Consider the following 23,370-nt stretch of genomic DNA (forward strand, 5'->3'; position numbering starts at 1 on the left):
AGTGTAAGAGGGTTCCCTTTTCTCCACACCCTCTCCAGCATTTGTTGTTTGTAGATTTTCTGATGATGGCCATTCTAACTGGTGTGAGGTGATACCTCATTGTAGCTTTGATTTGCATCTCTCTAATAATTAGTGATGTTGAGCAGCTCTTCACGTGCTTCTTGGTCATCTGTATGTCTTCTTTGGAGAAATGTCTATTTAGGTCTTCTGCCCATTTTTGGATTGGGTTGTTTGTTTCTTTAATATTGAGCTGCATGAGCTGTTTATATATTTTGGAGATTACTCCTTTGTCCATTTATTCATTTGCAAATATTTTCTCCCATTCTGAGGGTTGTCTTTTGGTCTTGTTTATGGTTTCCTTTGCTGTGCAAAAGCTTTGAAGTTTCATTAGGTCCCATTTGTTTATTTTTGTTTTTATTTCCATTTCTCTAGGAGGTGGGTCAAAAAGGATCTTGCTGTGATTTATGTCATAGAGTGTTCTGCCTATGTTTTCCTCTAAGAGTTTGATAGTTTCTGGCCCTACATTTAGGTCTTTAATCCATTTTGAGTTTATTTTTGTGTATGGTGTTAGGGAGTGTTCCAATTTCATTCTTTTACATGTACCTGTCCAGTTTTCTGAGTACAACTTACTGAAGAGGCTCTCTTTTCTCCATTGTATATTCTTGCCTCCTTTATCAAAAATAAGGTGGCCATATGTGCGTGGGTTTATCTCTGGGCTTTCTATCCTGTTCCATCGCTCTATCTTTCTCTTTTTGTGCCAGTACGATCCTTTCTTGATTACTGTAGCTTTGTAGTATAGTCTGAAGTCAGGGAGCCTGATTCCTCCAGCTCTGTTTTTCTTTCTCAAGATTGCTTTGGCTATTCGGGGTCTTTTGTGTTTCCATACAAATTGCAAAATTTTTTGTTCTAGTTCTGTGAAAAATGCCATTGGTAGTTTGATAGGGATTGTATTGAATCTGTAGATTGCTTTGGGTAGTATAGTCATTTTCACAATGTTGATTCTTCCAGTCCAAGAACATGGTATATCTCTCCATCTGTTTGTATCATCTTTAATTTCTTTCATCAGTGTCTTATAGCTTTCTGCATACAGGTCTTTTGTCTCCTTAAGTAGGTTTATTCCTAGGTATTTTATTCTTTTTGCTTCAATGGTAAATGGAAGTGTTTCTTTAATTTCTCTTTCAGGTTTTTCATCAGTAGTGTATAGGAATGTAAGAGATTTCTGTGCATTAATTTTGTATCCTGCTACTTTACCAAATTCATTGATTAGCTCTAGTAGTTTTCTGGGAGCATCTTTAGGATTCTCTATGTATAGTATCATGTCATCTGCAAACAGTGACAGCTTTACTTCTTCTTTTCTGATTTGGATTCCTTTTATTTTTTTTCTCTGATTGATGTGGCTAAAACTTCCAAAACAATGTTGAATGATAGTGGTGAGAGTGGGCAACCTTGTCTTCTTCCTAATCTTAGTGGAAATGGTTTCAGCTTTTCACCATTGAGAATGATGCTGGCTGTCATATATGGCCTTTATTATGTTGAGGTAAGTTCCCTCTATGCCTACTTTCTGGAGGGTTTTTATCATAAATGGGTGTTGAATTTTGTCAAAAGCTTTTTCTGCATCTATTGAGATGATCATATGGTTTTTATTCTTCAGTTTGTTAATATTGTGTATCACAATGATTGATTTACATATATTGAAGAATCCTTGCATTCCTGGGATAAACCCCACTTTAGCCTAAGTTTTTTTTTGTTTTTTTGTTTTTTTTCGGTACGCGGGCCTCTCACCGCTGCGGCCTCTCCCATTGCGGAGCACAGGCTCCGGACGCGCAGGCCCAGCGGCCATGGCTCACGGGCCCAGCCGCTCCGCGGCATGTGGGATCCTCCCGGACCGGGGCACGAACCCGTGTCCCCTGCATCGGCAGGCGGACTCTCAACCGCTGCGCCACCAGGGAAGCCCTAGCCTAAGTTTTTAATGTTCCTTTTTAAAAGACCCATTACAGATGTGCAGATCTTGTGGTCAGAGCATTCTCTCTATTTGCAATCATCTTTTGTATAAAGTGTCTCCTTACCTAAGTCGAGATATTTTTTAAAATTTTGGCAGTCGTAAATATTGTATATTACAGTGTGCTTAAAAAATGTAGTGTCTCTATTTTTCTGACACAGAGTTTAATACAGTAGGTCAAACTACTTCCTGTGTTTTTCAAATTTTTGAAGTCTTTATTTTGAAGTCTTTAATAATCTTTAATAATTTGCATCTGTTTTTATAATACTACGGGGAGACATATGTCAAAATCTTCCTGCGATTAAGGAAATATCCTTTCTTTTTCTTGTGAATTAGTTTGTTTTGCTCCCTTGTAAATTATACAGGCAACAAAACTTCCCTTAAGCAATGTGGATTCATGAATTTCACCTATGATCGGCTTCTCTCCAGATGTTCTGTTTGATGAAAAGTTTCACCATCCATTTATTTATTTGCATGAGAACATGGGAGTCCATGCTGAAGTCTCTTTTGTGCCAACATGGCTAGTTGGCAATAATACATAATACAGCATAATTTACACAGTCTACCTTCTAAAGATCTGAAAATCTAGCCCTGACACTGTATATATTTTTTTCATTAAAAAATGTGTCTAGTGCAGGAAACAAATGCATGGAATAATTTGATAATAGGATTGGATTGAGCATTCAGTTAAATCTTAGTGAACTGCAGAGATTTAAAATTGAGCATGCATAGAATAAATGTAATCAAGATAAGAAATCTATCAAAATGGTTCCTTAGTTTCACTATTTGGAAGAATCATTCCGTGTGTCAAAACCAATATTTGCAATAAAGGTGGGAAAGTTTTGATCCATTCTTCATTGACTACAAAATATCAGAGTTATACCATTTAGAAAAAAGCTTAACAAATGCAGCAAATTTGGAAGGTCTTTAGGCAGCATGAATCATCATTGGTCATCAGAAATTCATACTGGGGGTATCTTAAAATTATAATGAATGGGGCAATGTATTTAACCAAAAGCCAAACATTACTAAACATCAGGAAATAAATACACAAGAGTAATTTTTAAAAATATAATGTGTGTGGTGAAGTTCTCGTCCAAAAGTCAATCTGTGGGGGATCGTCAGAATATTATTTGGGGAGTGAAATCTTTTCAATTTATGAGTAATGATGCTGAAGCCTTAAATATCAGTTAATTCAAATGTAATGAACATCAAAAAGCTATAATCAATGCTTAAAATTTGTGAAAAATCATATAATATATACTGCAGTGAAACCTTACAGATTATACGTTAAAAGACTTTTTATTCAAAATGCTTTTATCGCATTAAAAAATTCTTACTGGAGAGAAATCTACGTTTAGGGATTTGAAAGAAACACATTTCATGGTGGATATTAACTCATGGAAATTGCCTTAAAGATTATAAAAGAGACCATTGGAAATTCTATAAATCTAGTTTGCTTCCTTTAGGGTTCATATAAAATAATATAGACATCCCTATCAAACACCCCTGGAAATATTGCAATAGTATTTTTGAGGTGAAAACAACTTCAATAGTCTTCTAAAGAGTACATATAGGGTTTGTTATTCACACCTGACAGAACATTGGGAAATAGAAAATAAACAAAAGAGCTAAAATGTAAAACAATATTTTTATCAAAAATATTCTTCCTAGTTACTCTTGGATAAATGTAAAGTGAATTAGATTGTTATCTTTGGAAATTACTGACAAATGAATTATGACGTCGCAAAAATTTATCTCCGAGGTACTTATCATTCGCCTCAGGTGTGGAATAGAATAACAAGTACTATAAAGAACAATACAGTTTATATTAATTTTGATTTTTAATTTTTTTAAAGCAGTGGTTGGTGACCTAAATCATCATATGCCTCATGCGTCTGCCTCCCCCTGCCCGGGTCTTGTACCTATGAAAGCCTCTGGAACTGAGCACAGGGCTGAGCACAGGGTGAATGGGGAATGTAAATGGATATGATGTTCTGATGGACGTCCGTACGAAATGGCCCATTTCCCACCCGTAGAGTTTTGCATTTCACATTCAAGTTTGCATTTCTTGCACAGACAACTGCACTCCTTGCTTAATTATATCGCTTAAATTAAATTCTAATTGCAGGAGGCGTTCCTGGATCCAACTATCTCCCCACATCGACTCCGAATCCAGGTCCGGGTTCCCAGATGGCAGAAACGATTTTTGACTAAACTCGTTTTCAACTACTTAAAACGCAAACATCTTAGCTTTCAACAAGTGGCCTCTCAACTCTAAGTTTTCCCCTTAAGTTGTTTGAAACATCAACTTAAAACAGGCAAGGAGCAGCCCGGCTCCGCGGCACAGGAAAGAAATTCAAAGTGATCCAAACTCGGAAAGAAAACACGCCCTTAGGGAGCTGCCAAGGGGCGCCCCGTCCGCCCCGGCTCCGCCCCGGCCCCGCCCCGGCTCGGCTCCGCCCCGCCCCCCCGCGGTCCCCGCCTACGCCTGGTCACCATTCGCGCCCCTTTCCGAAGGAGCTCCGCCTAGGCCCCGCCCCCAGCATTCCCCGAAAGAAGCGCGTACGCGCAGTATCTCGCAGACCGGAAGAGGCTAGCGTGGGGTGGGGTCACGTCGGCGTCTGTGTTTTCGTCTTTTTGAGTTTAAACCTGAGCGTCTCAGTCCAGAGTCCCACACGCCTGGAGTTTTGGGGTTGCTACGGACGTTAACGTTCCTGCACCCGTGCCTCTTACCTTCGGTAAGTTCTGGCGTCCCGGTGAGAGTTCCCGAAGCCTGACCGCTTCGCTGCTGGGTTGGGGGTCCACGTTCATTTTCGGTTAAAATATTTCCGAGGCCTTCCCCGCCCATGGATTTTGGGCCTTCGGGCCATTAGACCCGCCTGCCGCGTTGTTGTCCTGTAAAACTCTTCACTGGCCACTCCTCCCGCCCCGCGCTGTTCAGCGTCATGGCAGATGGACTTTTGAGATAGATTCAAACACTTTGCGCGTCTCCCCTCATCCTCGTCCCTCTTGGCCCATAGAGGCTTGGCTTTCTCCCTGGCCCTGGGATTCAGCAGACCCCACCGCCTTCCTGGGAACCTCCCCCCGTCCCCCCCCGCCCTTAATAAGAAGCCCAGTGTCTTGGAAGAACACACTTTTCAGAAGGATGGGATTTAGGACTGAAGAACTCGGGGTGCCCCAAGAGCAAGTCACCTCCCCCGCGCGGGGATCTGGTGCTTTGTGGAAGTGATGATTGCGAAGGGGAGACCAGGAAAGCGGCCGGACAAGGGAGTGAGGATGATCAGGAGAAAGAGAGACAGAGAGAGAATGAAGAGAAATAGAAAAGTGAGAGGGAGAAAAGGATCAATGGGGCGGCGCATAATTTAAGGCAAAAATAGAGGATCTGGGAAGGACTTGAAGAGAGACAAAGTGAAAGGGAATAACTCGGCAAAGTAGCAAGAGGAGAAAAGAAAATAGAAACACAGAGGAAAGGTAGGAGCTCCAGCCACGAAGGTCAAGGCACTTCAGACAGAGTGGTTAGGAGAAAAACAGTTGGGGGAGCTGAGTGGAGGGACAGAACGAGGGCTTAGGGTTGGCAGAGTGAGAAACAGCGCTGAGAGAACCTAGCTAGCTAGGGATGCAGTGAGGCGGGGCAGAGGGGGTGTAATAGGAAAGACAATGTGATGGAGAGCAGAGGGAACACAGAAATGCGGGGAAAAAAAGGCAGACATATATAGAGATTGGGAACAGACTGGGGAGAAGAAGAAACTGAAGTTGAAATAGGTTTCAAGCCTTGTGCAAAACAAGTGTAAGGAAAGGAATAGAGAAAAGGGGAGAAAGAGCAGCGGGAGTGAGAGAGGAAACACAGAAAAGGAGAACGGTGGAGAGAAACAAGGAAAGGGAGACATAAACAGATTAACAGAAATACAGAGTAGAGTGAAAGAAGGGGAACCTGATTTTGCGTGAGTGGTGACTTGATGGGATATGGCTAAGGTGTGATATATTGACTTGTGGCTTTGTAATATATTTAGTTTAAAATTTGCTTAATTGTTTTAATTTTACAGATGAGAATGAGAGTTGCAAAACTCCTGTTTATAAGGCTTGTGCGTTTTATAATTATTCGCCTCACAGTGTAACTTCCATTTGCAGCCCTTTACTCTGACGACGAGGGGAGACTTGTCTGTGAGTTGTGCGTTGCCATCTTTGCTCGGAATGGTGTGAGGGAGGTGAGCCGGGACAAGAAATTACTGAATCCGTCACTACGTGGTGCTTTTTAAGGGAATATTAAAACCGTTGCTTTTTCTTCTTTTAAATGGACACATACATTTTTGCACCCCTCTTACATTTAATTCATTTTTTTTAAAAGCATATTGAGGTAAATTTTAGTATACCGAATTCCCCTTTCTCTGTAAATTATCATCAGCTTCTGAAATAAGCTTCGGTGACATGTGATAACCAGCTGTCATCATTCTATTCTAAATATTAGGTAGTCTCAATTTAAAAAAAATTTTTGACCCCAGAAGTCATTAGATTAAAAAAAAAAATAGTCCCAGATTGTTTTCCCTTTTGAATATATTGTGTCTAGTTCAGATTATAAAGACTGCATTCTTTCTACCCTTTGTCATATGTTGGAACATTGTGTAGTACTTAGTAAATAATTTTAGACTGTTTCAATATATACTTGGTAAGGGTGTATAGCATCTTAATGGTTAGAACTTAGTTTAGTGAGTTAGTCTAATATTCAGCAGCCCCTTTTGTCCCCTTTGTGTGATTTATTGAATTAGTGAGCTGTGAGATACAAAGTAGATGTTCCGCTCAAGGCCCTTTTGTCCATTCTGTGAAAATAATGAGGGATGGGCTGGATCGACTTGAAACTTTGTTCTAACAGCCCATCTGTTCATGGTAAAGAAATTTGCACTGATCCTATTTCCATAGCTAACCCTCTTTAAAAGTTTCAGCACCAAAATCTGTGTTCATCATTTTATATTTCTTCAGTGTTTCACTGTGATTTTCTGCAAAAGAGGGAGTAAATGCTTGGGATCAATGTGATTAAAACCACAAAAGAGGTGTCTTTTGCTCAGGTGTATTAAACATGATCCTGGAATTTTTCAAAGGGGAATGAGATGATAAGGACAAACTGCTCACTGTCTCTTCTAGGCCACCCTTTCAAAATTCAGTGACATGCAGTTCTCACTCAGCTCAGATGTTCTCAAGGTAACTTCCCTTCTGGGCCTCTGTGAACCTACCTACCACACAGGTGATGAACAAGATCAGGATTGCTGAATGACAGTGATCCCTAAAATGATTGACAATATTGTATGGATATCTATGTGGCATTTTTCTGCAAGAGGGTAACCATTGTAATTATAAGCTTAAAAGAGTGCCAGGCCAACAACGATGATGAAAACTACTAGGAAAGATACAGGGCTCAGAGACAGAGTCTGTCTCAGAGTTCTGTCTCTGCATCGGAAGTAAATCTGAAATTAGACCATTTCGGTACCTGGCATTAACCCCTCTGCTGGCTTCCCATTGCCTTTGGGACAAAATCCAGGCTCCTGGATGTGACACCAGAGAGCACAGGCAACAAAGGAAAAAATAGTTAAATGGGCCTCATCAAAATAAAAAAACTTTGTGCGTCAAAGAACACTATCAACAGAGTGAAAAGGCGACCCACAGAATAAGAGGAAAATTCTGCAAATCATATATCTGATAAAGAATTATTATCTAGAATATATAAAGAACTACCACTGAAAAACAAAGTTGAAAAAGAGGCAAAACACTTGAATAGACATTTCTCCAAAGAAGATATACAGATGGCCAATACGCTCATGAAAAGATGCCCAATATCACCAATCGTAGGGGAAATGCAAGTCAAAACCACAGTGAGATACTACTTCACACCCATTGGGATGGCTGTTATCAAAAGAAACTGAAAATAACAAGTATTGGAGAGAATGTGGAGAACTGAAACCTTTGTGCATTGTTTACAAGGATAAAATGATATAGAAGCTGTGGAAAACAGTGGTAATTTCCTCAAAAAATTAAACATAGAATTACCGTGTGATCCAGCAATTGCACTTCTGGACATATACCCGCATCACAGGGACGCCACCAAAAAGATTGCTATGGCAGAAAGAAACCTCACCCTTTTTTATAGCCAAGCAGACACAACCCCTTATGTACATGTTCTCAAGACAAACAGTGATTAGTCCTCAAGCAAGAGGACATCATGGCACCATTTGTCAGCTTTTGCTTCCAGCTGTTGCTGGAACCCCATCCAATCAAGCTTTCCCATCTACCATCCACTTTCCTTGTCAGGGGCTGTAATGTCCTCCCTGTTTCTAAACCCACTGGTTAATTCACAGTCTTTGTCTTGTCCTGTCAGCAACTGTTGATCACTCCCTCTTCCGTTAAACACTTTTCTTTGTTTTCTCATGGCTTGCAGGACATCCCAGTATTTAAAGATAAACTATCATTTTAAGTCTGGCCATCTGTTTCAATTTTCTTTTCTCCTTGTTCACTTTTCATTTTCTTCTCCTGGTTTTGCCTCAACCCCTGGTCGCTGATGGGGGCAGGACCCCAAGCTCCATCTGGAACCTTTTCTCTGGCCGCACTCAGTGACTTTCCATATCATCCTATCTTATGGCTTTAGACACCCTGACATCTCCCAGTTCCACATCTCCTTCTCAGACCTCAGCCCTGAACTCCAGACTCCTGTTGTCCAGCTGTACCCTTCACATCCCTGCTGGCGCATCTCACAGGCATCTTCTTGCCACACTGTGCAGACATTAGCTCCTGGACCCTACAGCCCTCCACATTTCCGTTAAGAGCTGTGGCATACCTCCTGGGGCCAGTGTGACCATCTTGGCTGCTTTTCAAATATACAGGATATTACATTATTCATATGTGTTTTAACTTGAGATACAAAAGAATTAGATGTTAAGGTGGATGAGACAATACATAGTTTCCAAAATTCACTTGGGATGGGGTAGAAGAATGTCTGAAGACCACGGGCCTTGCTGATCTGCTTCCTGCAGTACTCGTGTGACATCGTCTCCTGCTTGTTTCCTCCCTTCTCACTGAGATTGAGCCACACAGATGTCTCTGCTTTTCCCGGAGTCAGGGTCACCGCTGCCTCAGGGATTCCTAGAACTCTTTGACCCCTCAAATGCACATGGTGAACCTCCTCCTCCAGATCTTTGTTCTGATAACACACCTGCCCCCATTCTCAGTGGGGCCTTTTCTGAGTCTCTCATTTAACTTTGCAGCCACACTCCTCCCCCCGCCCTAGCCTGTAATGCCTGCTCTGTGTGTTTCTCTCTGCTCTTTCCCCTTCCACTATCCAGATACAGGGGGCAGGGCCCGAGGAGAGAGCAGGGCCACAGAGTGGGAGGTGTGCTGGAGTTGACCCCTCTGAATGATGCTCAACCCTGACTTGCCATTAGATTGCTGAGCCATTTTCAGATACCTCTTTTGTGCCCAGTTCCCGTAGAGTTTTCTTCTAGATCATGGCTGACTAAGTAGCCTCAGGTGATCGAATCTGTATCCAGCCCTGAGCACTAGGGCTCTGGCTCATCTGTTTCTGAGGACTGAGACCGGCCCTTAAACTAGAGGGGTGGAGGGAGTGCTGTCCTCTGCATGGCCTTCGGTCAGGACTGGGTCTCTGACCTGAAGGGGAGGGTCAATCCTTCCTAGGTCCTCACTGCTGCAGCTTGTGTGTGGCTTAACCAGGAGGGGAGTGAGTTCTGAAGAAAGGGGTCAAAAACCTTACAGCAGAGGACCGTCTGTTCCACATGCTGAGGTCCTCCCTGTGTGTGGTTGTGGTACAGGAAGGGAGTGTGTCGATTCCAAGCATTAAACAGCATCTTTTGACACTCAGGATTGACATCTCAGGACTCACCTTGCCTGAGAAAGAAGCCCTGAAGAGGAAGAAGAGGAAAGGACGAGGAGTCAGGAATGACTCTTTCTCAGGTAAAATCATATTCTTAGTTTACTGTTCAGTCCTCTCTGTCCTGAAATGCCATTTGGACTTGATAATCTCTCACTCCCAAGTATCCTGCCTGACGGGTTTGCTCGGACTCGCCCCACGGCCTTCCTTCAGTCTTCTCTCATCGCCACACAGATTCTCCTCTGTATTTTTACACACTCTATGTATTTATGGAGATCAAAGTTAAGTTTTCTAATGTATTTTTTCTCAATTTTTGCAGTGTTTTTTAATAACCAGGCTACTATAGAATAATGTTGACAATCTTAATTAAATTTAGTACAATTTATACATGTTCATTGTACCAAAAATGCTGAAATACACAAGTAAAAAATAATAGAAAATGAAGATGTATTTTAAAAATGTCATTTTAGACACTACCACTTTTATTTCAGTTCATTTTGGTGTGTATGTTTATAGTGCACCCACTTGTGTATGTGAGCAGGAACCCATGGTGTGTCTAAACAACACCATCATTTCATAAATAAGTCTTATATTTATTTTAACTTTGGAAGTGTGTCTTACATGCTTTCCATGTCCTTAAGTCTTCTCCTACCGTGCCATGTTAATGAGTTAAGAGCAGTAAGGACAGTGCTCATTGTATGTACGCATGTGTGTGTACGTGTATATGTATTGACCTTTCAGCCAGTTCTGTGTTTTCAGCCTTGAACTTGTTTCAGGTTTTCTCAGTTAGGAAACAACTGTGTCATCGTACTTTTAATGTCATATCTGATACTTAAATGTATGATGCTGTAGGTTCTGTTCTAAAGCTGGACCACCTGGTTCAGGCCATTTAACAGCCATTTATTAGCTGGCCATTATTAGCCATTTAACAGCCATTTAACAGCCATTTATTAGCTGGCCATTATTAGCAGGCCAATAAACAGCCATTTATTAGCTGTTGAATAACAGAGTTGGGTCCTCTGTAAGGTGGGAATAAATTGGATGCTATGTTGTTATATGAGTTAATACTTATAAAACATTTGGAGTAATGCTTACTGTATGGTAACTTTTGGTTGTTACTGTAATTATCATTATCCCATTTTTTCAGTTCTCACCTTTCTTTAAAGCCACTGTGAACTTTGTCATCCCTAAAGACATTACTGTACCTCATCTGGAAGTTAGTTATCATTTGGTGTATAATGTCTGGAACCTGTGTATAGACAACGCTTTGCTGAATTTTTTTCATTTGTGTGTGTGTGTATATATATATATATATATATATATATACTTTTTTTGCATGCAATTTTAAATTCCTCAGTAATTTAGTAGATTGGACATCCTCTGATAGCACAGTGTAATAAAGCAAAATTAGGGGTATATTGTTCAAGGTTCTCTTTGTGGCACCATCAGAACACTCACTTCTATCTAATTGGCGCTGGCGCCTCTCTCCTCTCCTCATTTTGTGTGAAGATAAGGACTCTCCTGATGGCCCCTTGGTGAAATGTGTTTTCATTTCAGGCACTGTTGACATTCAGGGATGTGGCCATAGAATTCTCTCAGGAGGAGTGGGAATGCCTGGACCCTGCTCAGAGGGCCTTGTACAGGGACGTGATGTTGGAGAACTACAGGAACCTGGTCTCCCTGGGTGAGGATAGTTTCCCTCCAGAAATTGGGATCTGCCCTCGGGTGTCTTTGCATTTATCTTGAGTCTCTTGGGAACCCATGCCTTGTTCACCTACGGCTGAAGCCATGTTGATTCAGAAATGAGAGGCCTTATAATGGAGTGTCTGGAATTTAAACCTCCTCTTTCTTCAGCTGATCTGTCCACGACATGCTAGGTGGTGGTGGTTCTGGAAGTTGAGTAAGCACAAAATCTTATGGCGAAATTTTAAGCTATCTGCCCGCTTTTACTTCTGTACTATTGGTTTAGTAGTTCTTGGAAGAAAGCTACATATCTGTATATTTAAAATATTCTTTAAGCATTTGGAAGAAGACCGTCATTGAACAAATTTGTGAAATACTATTCTATCCCATCTGTATTGTCCTTTTCAGCTGGGCAAAGGGCTGGAATTATATTACGGAAAAGGCACAGCACATCGTTCACCTTTTTTCATGTAAGCAGGAGTCTGTCTTTCTGCGGTGAATATTATTTTCATCTTGGAGCAGGGGAGAGAGCCCTGGCCTCTGAAGAGTGAGGTGAAAATAGAGAGGAAAAAAAAAAAATGAGGTGGGCGGGAATGTATCAACGATACGAACATACGGAAGAACTCAGACGGCAAAGAGGTGGCTACTTCATCAAACGTTTTTTAGGAAATTCATACTAAATGTGAGAGGTCTTTGGGAAGACAGAAGTTTATTGCTGTGAGCTCTCGAAGGAAATTGTACTTCCCCTCCCCTTATTCATGTGTCTTAAAGTTTCCTCCCGTCCCAGTGGTATTCCATCTCGTTGCAAAGACAAAGGCAAAGTCTTTATCCTGACTCACAACTTTCTGTTACCTGCCGTCTGTGACTGTTTTTGTATTTGGACTTTGGGGGACCAGCCTCTCATTCTAGACTCAGTTCTCAGACCACACACATGGAGCTGAGGTCTCCCTTGTCCCGGCTCCTCTCCTTCTCTGGCTTCCATCCCCGTTTCACATACGTGAGAGACCTTCTTTTGGGGCTGGGGGACACGGGCTGCCCATCCACTGCATCTGGGGCCCCAGGCGAGTACAGGGGCCTGTCTCAAGCCCTCTGTGCCCCTTCAGGTGCCTCCGACGTTTCTTCGTTTCTGCTTTTGCCTTTAGGAGCATGTATCATGGGACTAGCGTGAATCTTTTGAGATTGTTCCTCAGCAGTATTGTAAAGACAGTGGGCAGAGAGAACCTTTCTTTGATCCCCAGTCCTTCAGGGGGGGCATATCTCAGGCACATTTTGGGGTTTGTAGGCAGACCCCAGGGCCCATTTCAACATCCCACAAAATCTGAATCCCTTGCTTTACTTTCGTATCTTTTATTTTTCTCTCTCTTGCAGTGCCTACTTAGTATGCAAATGTGGAAAAACTTGGGCTCTACCTGATTTCCATGTTTTTTTGAGTGTGTGTGATTTTGCCTCTGAAATTTGCTTCTGAAATATACCTACTTGGTGTCCGAAATGTTATTCTCTGTTTTCTGCTGTGATAACCCACCCCTTAGGTGCTGGAGAAGCTCTAGTGAACTCTCCCACGAGGAGTTTCACTGGGTAAAACTCTGAGTGGAGAATGCTTTGATCTAGATGTTACAGTATCATCCTGCTTCATGGGCAAGTGCCCTCTGAAGTAACTGAGTAGAGTGGTCAGCATGTTCCAGGATGCAGAGGTAGAAAGTATCATGAGAGCCTGGCACAAATGGTTCCAGTTGTCCTTCTGGGTTTTGTGGATCATCACAAAAGCGTCTCTGAAGGGCAGTGTGGCAATGTTGATTAAGTATACCAACGATCATCCTGTTGGATTTGGGGTTGTCTCAGGTACGGGGATTTATTCTAGGGAGAAAATTGCAAGTTCATAACCACATATCGGTGAGACCGTTGGCCAAACTGTTGTTCTTGCAACAGTGTTCATTGCATGTGTATGCCATTGTTTATTGTTCAAAAAAGTATGATTAGCATTCATTCCCTGCTAGGCAGTTTCTCAACATTTCCCTCTGTCCCCAGTCCCTGGCAACTACCAGTCTGCATTCTGTCTCTGTGGATTTATCTATTCTGTGTATATCATATCTTTTGCAATACTGTCTTGACTGTTCAGGGCCGTTTGCGGTTCCGTATGAATTTCATCATCTTTTCCATTTTTCCAGAAAATGTTCTTGGAATTTTGATAGTGTTTACATAGAATCTATAGACATGTTGGTAAATATTATCATAAATATGGAGTGTCTTCCTATTTATTTAGGTCTTCTTTAATTTCTATCAACAATGTTTTTTTTTAATTTTTATTGGAGTATAGTTGATTTACAGTGTTGTGTTAGTTTCAGACGTACAGCAAAGTGAATCTGTTACACATATACAGGTATCCACTCTTTTTTAGATTCTTTTCCCGTATAGGCCATTACAGAGTATTGAGTAGAGTTCCCTGTGCTATACAGTAGGTCCTTATTAGTTATCTATATCAGCAATGTTTTGTAGTTTTCAGTCTATATGTCTTTCATCTCCTTGCTTAAATTCATTCTTCGGTATTTTATTCTTTGGATATTATTGTAAGTGGAATTATTAAAAAAATTTTTTTCAAATTGTTCATTGTTGATGTATAGAAACACAGCTGATTTTCACGTGTAGATACTGTATCCTGCAACTTGGCTGACATCGCTTATAAGACTAGTAGGTCTTGTTTGTGTGTGTGTGTGTGTATTTTATGGAATTTTCGTTATACAGGATTGTGTCATCTGCTCATGGAGATAATTTTCCTTTTTATTCTCCAATTTATATACTTTTAATTTCTTTTTCTTGCCTAATTGCTCTGGGTAGACCTTCCAGTACAACATTGAATAGCTGGATAGCAGTGGTGAAAGTGGGCAACACATCTTATTTCTTATTTTAGGTGGAAAGCTTTTATTATTTCATCATTGACTGTGTATGATATTAGCTGTGAGTTTTTCATAAATGATCTTTATCAGGTTGAGGAAGTTCACTTTCTGTATGCTGTTTTCGTCATGACGGTTTCTGGATTTTTTTCAAATATCTATTCTGCATACAATGAGATGATTATGTAGGTCCCCCCCCTTCCTACTATTGATGTGGGCTATTATATTGATAGATTTCCATATGTTGAACCAACTACCCTTGAATTCTTGGAACAAGGCCGCCTTTTTTATGATGTATAATCTTAATATGCTATGTATTCAATTGGCTAGTATTTTGTTGAGGATTTTTCATCTATATTCATAAAATATGTTGGTCTGTAGTTTCTTTTCTTGAGCTGTTTTTGTCTGGCTTTGGTATCAGAATAATGCTGGCCTCATAGAATGAATTAAGAAATGTTCTCTCTTTTCAGACTTGTGGTTGCCAAGGGGGAGGAGAGGTAGGGGATGGATGGATTGGGAGTTTGGGATTAGCAGATGCAAACTATTATATATAGAATGGATAAACAACAAGGTCCTACTGTATAGCACAGGGCACTATATTCAATATCCTGTAATTAACCATAATGGAAAAGGAAAAAAAAAGAAGTGTTCTCTCTTTTATTTATTATAGGGCATCTAGTCATAAGAAAATCCATCAACTTTTGTTTATCTTGGAAGTCATAATTTCTCCCTCATTTTTTTTTTTTTTTTTTTTAATTATTTATTTATTTATTTATTTATTTATGGCTGTGTTGGGTCTTCGTTTCTGTGAGAGGGCTTTCTCTAGTTGTGGCAAGCGGGGGCCACTCTTCATCGCAGTGCGTGTGCCTCTCACTATCGTGGGCTCTCTTGTTGCAGAGCACAGGCTCCAGACGCACAAGCTCAGTAATTATGGCTCACCGGGCTTAGTTGCTCCGCGGCATGTGGGATCCTCCCAGACCAGGGCTCGAACCCGTGTCCCCTGCATTGGCAGGCAGACTCTCAACCACTGCGCCACCAGGGAAGCCCCTCCCTCATTTTTAAAAGACAGTTTTTCTAGAGGTAGAATTGGCTGACAGTTTTTTTTCCTCTGTCAACACTTCAAATACATCATCCACTGTTTCTGGACTCCATGGTTTTGGCAAGAAATCAGCTTTTAATCTTACTGAGGATCTTTTGTATATGACAAATACCTGCCTTCTCCCTTGCTGCTTTTAAGATTCTCTCTTTCCCTTTGTCTTTTAACAGTTTGATTATAATTTGTTATCGTGTGATTCTCTTTGAGTTTTCCTACATGCGGTTCATTCAGTTTTTAGATTTGTAGGTTCATGTCTTTACTCACATTTAAGAAATATTTGACCATATTCTGATATTCTTTCTGCCTTCTTTCTCCTTCTCTTTGGGACTCCCATTATTCGTATGTTCGTCCACTGATGGTATCTACAGGTCTCCTAGGCTCTGTTCATTTATATTCAGTCTTTTTAAATTTCTGCTCCTTAGACTAGGTAATTCTGACTGATCTACCTATAAGTTTGCTGATACTCCCTTTTGCCTAATCAAATCTGGTGCTGAACCTCTCTAGGAAATTTTTCATTTTGATAAATTTACCTTTCAGCCCCAGAATTTCTGTTTAGTTTCTTTTTATAAGCTCTATCATTTTATTGATATTCTCTATTTGTTTAAACACTGTTTTCCTTACTTTCATTAATTCTGTGTCCATCATTCCCTTTAGCTTAATTAGTTGATTTAAAGTGTTTGTTGATTAAGTCCAAAGTTTAGGCTCCATTATGGACAATTTATGCTATTTATTTATTCATTTTTCTATATGGGTTATATTGATACTTTATTGTTACTTTGCCTGCTTTGTAACCTTTTGTTTAACAAATGGGATATTTTGAGTATGTTGAAACCTTGGAAATCATAATCCACTCCTCCCCCCATGCTCACACCCCTGGATTTTGTTGTTGTTTCTTGTGACTGCTGTTTTGTCTTTATTTCTCTCAACTAATTTTGTGTGATGTGTTTTCATTGCTGTGTGTGGCCACTGAAGTCTTTGTTGACTTATTGGTCAATTAGTGATTTGACAGATTTCCTTAAACACCTGGAACCAAAACCAAAACAAAACCACCTTATATTCTTTGTAGATGAGCTCTTTGTGTTGGAGAATTCCTTAAACACTCAGGCAAGGAGTTTACAACTCTGCCTTAGCATTCACTTCTTGCAGAAAATCTGATGTTCAGCTGGACATGAGGGCTTAGGAGCTTCTCAGGTCTTTTCTTATATTGCCAGTCCTAGGCATGCCCAAATCTATCTAGATTCCCTGGAATATGTGGGAGATTTTCAAAGTCCTTAATTCCCAGTACAACTCACTCCCCACATTTTTCTCAGGGTTTTCGATTTGTCCATTGTTTGCCCAAGTTGTTATCCCTTGCCCTAGGTGGCAGTGGCTAGTATATTTACCTTTAAATGTTTTTGACCAAGCCCTCAGGTTAGCAGTTCCACCTAGGTATAGTTTTGCAAGTACTTTGAGCCAGTCCTTTAGGTATCCATCATGCAGATCAAAACAAGAAAAACAAAACCAAAAAACCAAAACCCAACCAGTTGAAATTCTTTATAAGGTCTGTTCTGTCACCTCTGGTTCTGGAAACCTGTACCAGCCTGTGGGCTCTCATCTTCAAGACCACTGCCTAGCTGAGGAACAGGGATGGGTCAAGGTAAGAAAAAACAGCTGCCTTTTTCTTGGTTAAGAGTGTTCCTGGTAGCTGGAAATTAATCCTTTGATTAATTTCCAGAGTTCTTATAAAGTTGATTCTGACAGTTTTTGTGAGTTCATTTCTTGTTTTGTGCAGAGAAGTACATTTGGCGTTCCCTGCTTTGTCAGTTTTGTTGTCACATTTCCCCATTAATTTCTGTAATATTACATATTTACCTGGACCTTTTATTTCAAAATCAGTGATTTTTAACATATTTTCCTCATATTGTGTGCTCCTTCTGAAATACATGCTTTCTTTTAGTCTTATAGGTGAATTCTTTAGAATTCCACATACACTGTGTGTGTGTCTGTGTGTGTGTGTATTTAACAAATGTAAATGCTTATTATTTATGATTTATGGCTGGATTTGTCTCACATTACTAAAATGTTTGTTACTGTTTATTTTGATTAACAGATAATTAATATTTAGCATATGTTATGTAATATAAGCACAGTGAACTAATCGTTATGTTGCAGTATGCCTGTTTTTCATGGGTATAGTTGTATAACAAGTATTCAAAATAATGTTTTGCTATTCTTACAGTGTTGTTTTAGTGTTGTATACAAGTATTCAGTAGTGTTTTTTTTAATATTGATTTTCTTAAGAAACTTTTCCTCCCTCCCTTCCTCCCTTCCTTCCTCCCTCCCTTCCTTCCTTCCTTCCTCCCTCTCCTCCTCCCTCCCTCCCTCCCTTCCTCCCGCCATGCAACATGTGGGATCTTAGTTCCCCTACCAGGGATTGAACCTGTGCCCCCTGCATTGGGAGCGTGGAGTCTTAACCACTGGACCCCAGTGATTATTTTTAATATCTTTTATTTTTCAAATGTTAGACAGTTGTATGCCTCCCATGAGTTGGTGTGTGCTTTGGGGTGCCTGTGGGGAAATTCCTTTTCTTTCAAGGTTATTGTAACTTTTGATAACAGAGCATTTGAAAATAGGCTTTCCTGAAAATAATTTGAATTGCATGTAATCACCCTTTCTTTTTAGAGGAATCTTATTCATTTGTGTTCCTAAACATTTGCAGACCATGGTTGTAAAGCTTGATAAGTCTGTTAATTGTGAGTTTTACCTTTGGTGTAATATTACATTTTTCAGCATAAAATATCTATCTTCCAATCTGGTTAAAAGGAAGCCTTATATCTTACAGATATGTCTACCAGATGTGTGATCAAAGAATTATCACCAAAAGAGGACATTAATAATGGAGACTTATTTCAGACATTGGCTTTTGAAAGACTTGTAAGTCATGATTTTGATGATTTTGATTTCAGTGAAGTCCAGCAAAATATGCACAAGTTTGCGAATCAGTGGGAATATGAAGAAAAAAGTTACAAAGGAGTGACTACAACCCCTTGCAAAAATCTCACTGGTAGTAGAGATCAACAACATCATAAATCCTGGAATAGTTTTCCTTTAAAGCAGAATGTTTCTGTAAGAAGTATGTCTCAATTTTACAAGTATTACAAGTCATATATGAGGAATAAGGAACTAAAAAGTAACGTAGGCTGTTCAGGAAACAAGTGTTTGAGATGTTTGGAAGCTAGGCTTGGATTAAGCCTTCATTCACATTTGGCTGAACTGCAGATTTTTCAAACTGAGGAGAAGATTTACGAATGTAATCACGTCGAGAAGTCTATCAAAAACTGTTCCTCAGTTTCACCACTTCAAATAATGCCTGCTAGTGTCAAAACCAACATTTGTAATAAAAATGGGAAGGTTTTAACGCATCCTTCATTGCTTCCACAACACCAGAAAACACATATTAGAGAAAAGCCCTACAAATGTAATGACTGTGGGAAGGCTTTTAGCCATTGCTCAGTCTTAGCTAATCATCAAAGAATTCATTCTGAACAGAGACCTTACAAATGTAGTGACTGTGGCAAAACCTTTAACAGACTCTCAAACCTCACAAGGCATCAGAGAATTCATACCGGGGAGAAACCATATAAATGTAACGTATGTGGTAAGGACTTTATGATACGTTCACACCTTTGGGGTCACGAGCGAATTCATACTGGAGAGAAACCTTACAGATGTAATGAGTGTGGCAAAGCGTTTTCTGAGCATTCAAATCTTGCTCAACATAAGAGGATCCATACTGGAGAGAAACCTTATAAATGTAATGAGTGTGGTAAGGATTTCACCACACGTTCACACCTTTGGGGCCATGAGAGAATCCATACTGGAGAGAAACCTTACAAATGTCATGAGTGTGGCAAAGCCTTCACTGGGAGCTCAAACCTTACTCAACATAAGAAAGTTCATACTGGAGAGAAACCATATAAATGTCATGTATGTGGCAAGGCCTTCAGTCAGAATTCAAGCCTTACAGTTCATCAGAGAATTCATACTGGGGAGAAGCCTTACAAGTGTCACGAGTGTGGCAAAGCCTTTAAGCAGTACTCAAGTCTCAACAGACACCAGAATATACATGGAGTGAAGATACAGATGTAAAGTGTGTGGTAAGGCTTTTATTAAATGTTCATATGTTTGGAGTGATGAGAGAATTTATACTGGAAAGAAACCTTACAGGAGAATATATTAAGGCCTTCAAGAAATGACCTGGCCTCAGGACCACCAAAGATTTCGTAATGGAGAAAACCTTTACAAATATAATGAGTGAGGTAAATTGTTTAAGCAGGTTTCAGAATGTACCGTGCATCAGGGAATTATTAGTAGGGAGAACTAAGTCTAGTCCTTCTTGAAGATTAGTCAAATCATGTTACACTCTGCAGAGTAATTAAAAGTTAAAATCATTTAAAATTCATGAGATGGTGGCAGGGGGGGTCAAAGGATCAAGGATGTTTGAAAAGGCCCACTTACCAAGTTATGAAATGTTTTTATTCTTAGATTTCTTGTTAAGGCTCCATTTTTAGTGACTTTTAATCTGAGGTTCAAAATCTGTTAATGATGTTATATCTTCGTCACAGACCTCTCATGTGCTGCCATGATGAAACACACCTGTAAAGGAACTTTGCACCTGTAAAGGAACTTTACACCTGTAAAGGAACTTTTTAAAAATTTCGGTCCTAATGTAAAAAGTGATTTGTTTTAAATTTTCTTTCCTTTATTTTTGGTTTTTGTTTTTAATTTTCAATTGCACTTGTTCATTGGTGGTATATATACATTAACCTTGTATCCTGCAGCCCTACTGTAGTGTTTTATTGTACCACACTTTAGGGTATTATTGTATTGTAGGGTATTTATTGTATTGTGGTGTTTTATGTACCACACTTTAGGATATCATGCAATTGTTCAATTCCAGTGATAGGTGCCACCCCGTTTTGTTCATGGCATAAAGAGCCTCTCTGTTACCATACTAATGTTGGCGCAGTCTTACAGTCATTAAATCCGAATTGGTCATGGGCCAGGTTCCTGTTATTCTGTGTTGCAGTCAGAGCATCTGCATTTTATTAAGATTCAAAAGCTTGATGCATAATTGGTATTGGCATATAGAAAAATCTTTACTCAAATGGAAACTTGTCATGGCCAAAACTACAAAATAACATACCACTAATCTAAAACATGCTGACAAGTTACAAAAACAACTAAATATAGGTCTAGATTATTGGAAGAACGTAGCTAAACTTCTTCAGTATATCATGATGGTTAAATACTATACTTTGTTACCGTCTCCACTAAGTTGAAGTCCCCATATCTGCTGCTCACCAATGTGTGAATTTATTGAAATCACTGAACTCCCTGTGCTTAAGTTTTCTTCCTCTTTAGAATAAAAATAGTAGTAGTTTCCATCTCCAAGATTTGTGAAGAATGCAGATGTTACTGAGCTTCCTAGCAGTGATTCTTACATTGTAAAGGTTTTTCAGAGTTACATATTCAACTCTTAGAAGGCTCTTAATGAAAGTAAAACTTAAGTAAATATTTCTCAGTGAGAACTAATGGTAAGTGGAGAATATTGAATTTCAGTTGAAATGATAAATATAACCATTGCTTCAGGTTCTCCTGCAGCATCCCCCAGAAGAAATATGTCAGTCATTGGGAGCTAACAGATCCTCCAGGTTTTTTTGGCAATAGAAATGGTCTTCTTATCACAGACTATGATTAGATTCCTGGAGAACTTCTCTCTTCTTTACCATCATATCTTGCTTTCCTTCTCTAGGTGAAGGTTAGGGTCCACAGATTCGATGGTCAGGTTGCCTGTAGCCAACTCCTTCGTCTTCATCTTTACAGGAATCTCCAGGACAGTGATGGCTTTTGGGCAGAAACATTTTCTCAGCAATTTTGGTTGCAAATTTGTTTACTGTGTCCACAGAGTGATACTGTACTATATTTGTGTAAGATGTAACTATCAGAGGAAACTAGGTGATGCCTCTACTATCTTTGTACCTTCCTGTACATCTGTGATTATTTCAAAATAAAAAGTTAAAGGGAATGTGGTTTGCTGTGGCTTTTACAAAATTCAAATCCAGCTGTTTGTTGATATGAGAATAAAGGATATGATAAATGAGTCTTAACAATAATTCTTACAACTGTCTGCTCATCACCTCTTCCTGTTTCATGAGTATTGTAAATGTGGATGTGCCTACGTCCCACATAATACAGGTCTACTCTACTTGCAAGAACTCCTGAATCAGGAGCACAAGGGTAGAACTAGAGAACTCGGTATTTAAAGTGTTTGCTGTATTATGGTTTGGTGGCTACTTCGTTTTGGAACCACCACCAATCCTGCATGAAGTGAGCAGACCTTCTGAGGAAAGAGGAAGACCGAAGTCTAGAAGCACCACTGTGATTCTTTTCATTTCTGAATGAACAGAGCTTCAATCTTGTCCTTAAAAACAGGGATCAGAAGCTTGGTTGTTCAAGGCAGGGCTTCTCAAGAGCCTGACCGTGGAGAAAGATGCGCAAGCACAGGTCTTACCTTTTGGATGGAATGTGTCTTCTAATACGGTTCTCTAATACCGTATGTCTCTGCACAGAAACTCTGAGCGGGGTCCAGGCATTCCTAGTGCTTTTAAGAGAATTTTATGGGCATACTGGTGAATGTCATAGTTCCTGAAATAAAACACACGCACTTCCAATAGTGACAGTTGGGGAGATTCTTTTAATTTTGTACAGCATGAGACAAGAATAGGAGTATAAAGATAGTTCTGGTGTAGTATGAGGATTACTAGTTGAGCTTTGTGGCAGAACTTCTGGGTCCTGACAAGTTGTTTAACCTTTGTGAGTCTCAGTTTGCTCCTCTGAGGTGGCACCTGCCCTGCAGATCTTAGTTGAGTACTGTGAGGCCCACAGGGACCTTCCTGTGCAATCATTTGGTAAATAGGAGGCACTATGCTTGTGTGAGCCTTCCCATTATAGGGCATGTAACTGTATTCTAATTCGTGGGATTCTCAATTTAAGAGCACTTTATGCTCTTGTAAGAGCATACCACCTCCAAAGCCATTCTCTCAGCCTTGGTGTGAGTCTCTTTGGGTTCATCTTGCTTGGGACTCTCTGTGGTTCTTGTACCTGGATATCTGTTTCTTTCTTCAGGGGCAGGAATTTTTCAGCCATAATCTCATCAAATATGTATATTTTTAAATTATTTTATTTTAGGGCTTCCCTGGTGGTGCAGTGGTTGAGAGTCCGCCTGCTGATGCAGGGGACACGGGTTCATGCCCCGGTCTGGGAAGATCCCACATGCCACGGAGCGGCCGGGCCCGTGAGCCATGGCCACTGAGCCTGCGCGTCCGGAGCCTGTGCTCCGCAACGGGAGAGGCCACAACAGTGAGAGGCCCGTGTATCGCAAAAAAAAATTATTATAAAAATAAAAAATTATTTTATTTTATTTTTGGCTGCATTGGGTCTTTGTTGCATGCAGGCTTCCTCTAGTTGTGGCAAGGTGGGGGGCTACTCGTCCTTGCGGTGCACAGGCTTCTCATTGCGGTGGCTTCTCTTGTGGAAGCACAGGCTCTAGATGTGCAGCCTTTGGTAGTTGGGGCTCGTGGGCTGTAGAGCACAGGCTCAGTAGTTGTGGCGCATGGACTTAGTTGCTCTGCGGCACGTGGGATCTTCCTGGACCAGGGCTCGAACCCATGTCCCCTTCATAAGCAGGTGGATTCCCACTGCACCACCAGGGAAGCCCCCATCAAATACATCTTTAACCCTTTTATCACTTCTCCTTCTGGGACCCCTATAGTAGGAATGTTAGTACACTTGA

General features: G+C 40.3%; 2 protein-coding genes and 1 long non-coding RNA gene across 6 annotated transcripts in view; all 3 read left to right on the forward strand.

Annotated features, from left to right (window-relative positions):
• Positions 1-4,525: 4,525 nt before the first annotated feature.
• The window catches only part of LOC141277210 (uncharacterized), a 120,739-nt gene continuing 101,894 nt past the window's right edge, over positions 4,526-23,370 (forward strand). Inside the window, exon 1 of the long non-coding RNA XR_012328240.1 lies at positions 4,526-4,740. This is a non-coding gene — a long non-coding RNA (uncharacterized lncRNA). The remainder of the gene's footprint in view (positions 4,741-23,370) is intronic.
• LOC101331150 (uncharacterized) lies at positions 6,216-20,576 on the forward strand. The gene is made up of 2 exons (XM_019927351.3): positions 6,216-9,952; positions 18,358-20,576. Exons 1-2 carry the CDS (start codon positions 9,775-9,777, stop codon positions 19,662-19,664), a joined length of 1,485 nt encoding a protein of 494 aa, XP_019782910.3. The 5' UTR covers positions 6,216-9,774; the 3' UTR covers positions 19,665-20,576.
• Positions 9,861-22,807, forward strand: LOC109548676 (zinc finger protein 525). Of its 4 annotated transcripts, XM_019927355.3 has the most exons (4): positions 9,861-9,952; positions 11,427-11,553; positions 17,077-17,172; positions 18,358-18,474. In XM_019927355.3, the coding sequence occupies exons 1-3, from the start codon at positions 9,938-9,940 to the stop codon at positions 17,151-17,153; spliced, it is 219 nt and encodes a 72-aa protein (XP_019782914.1). In that variant the 5' UTR covers positions 9,861-9,937; the 3' UTR covers positions 17,154-17,172; positions 18,358-18,474. The 4 variants fall into 4 exon arrangements, with proteins under 4 accessions (XP_019782914.1, XP_073652820.1, XP_033699995.1 ...); XM_073796719.1 differs by lacking the exons at positions 17,077-17,172; positions 18,358-18,474 and adding an exon at positions 22,767-22,807; XM_033844104.2 differs by lacking the exons at positions 17,077-17,172; positions 18,358-18,474 and adding an exon at positions 21,331-21,442.

Source organism: Tursiops truncatus, chromosome 19 (assembly GCF_011762595.2).
Source record: "Tursiops truncatus isolate mTurTru1 chromosome 19, mTurTru1.mat.Y, whole genome shotgun sequence".
NCBI classification, from domain to species: domain Eukaryota; kingdom Metazoa; phylum Chordata; class Mammalia; order Artiodactyla; family Delphinidae; genus Tursiops; species Tursiops truncatus.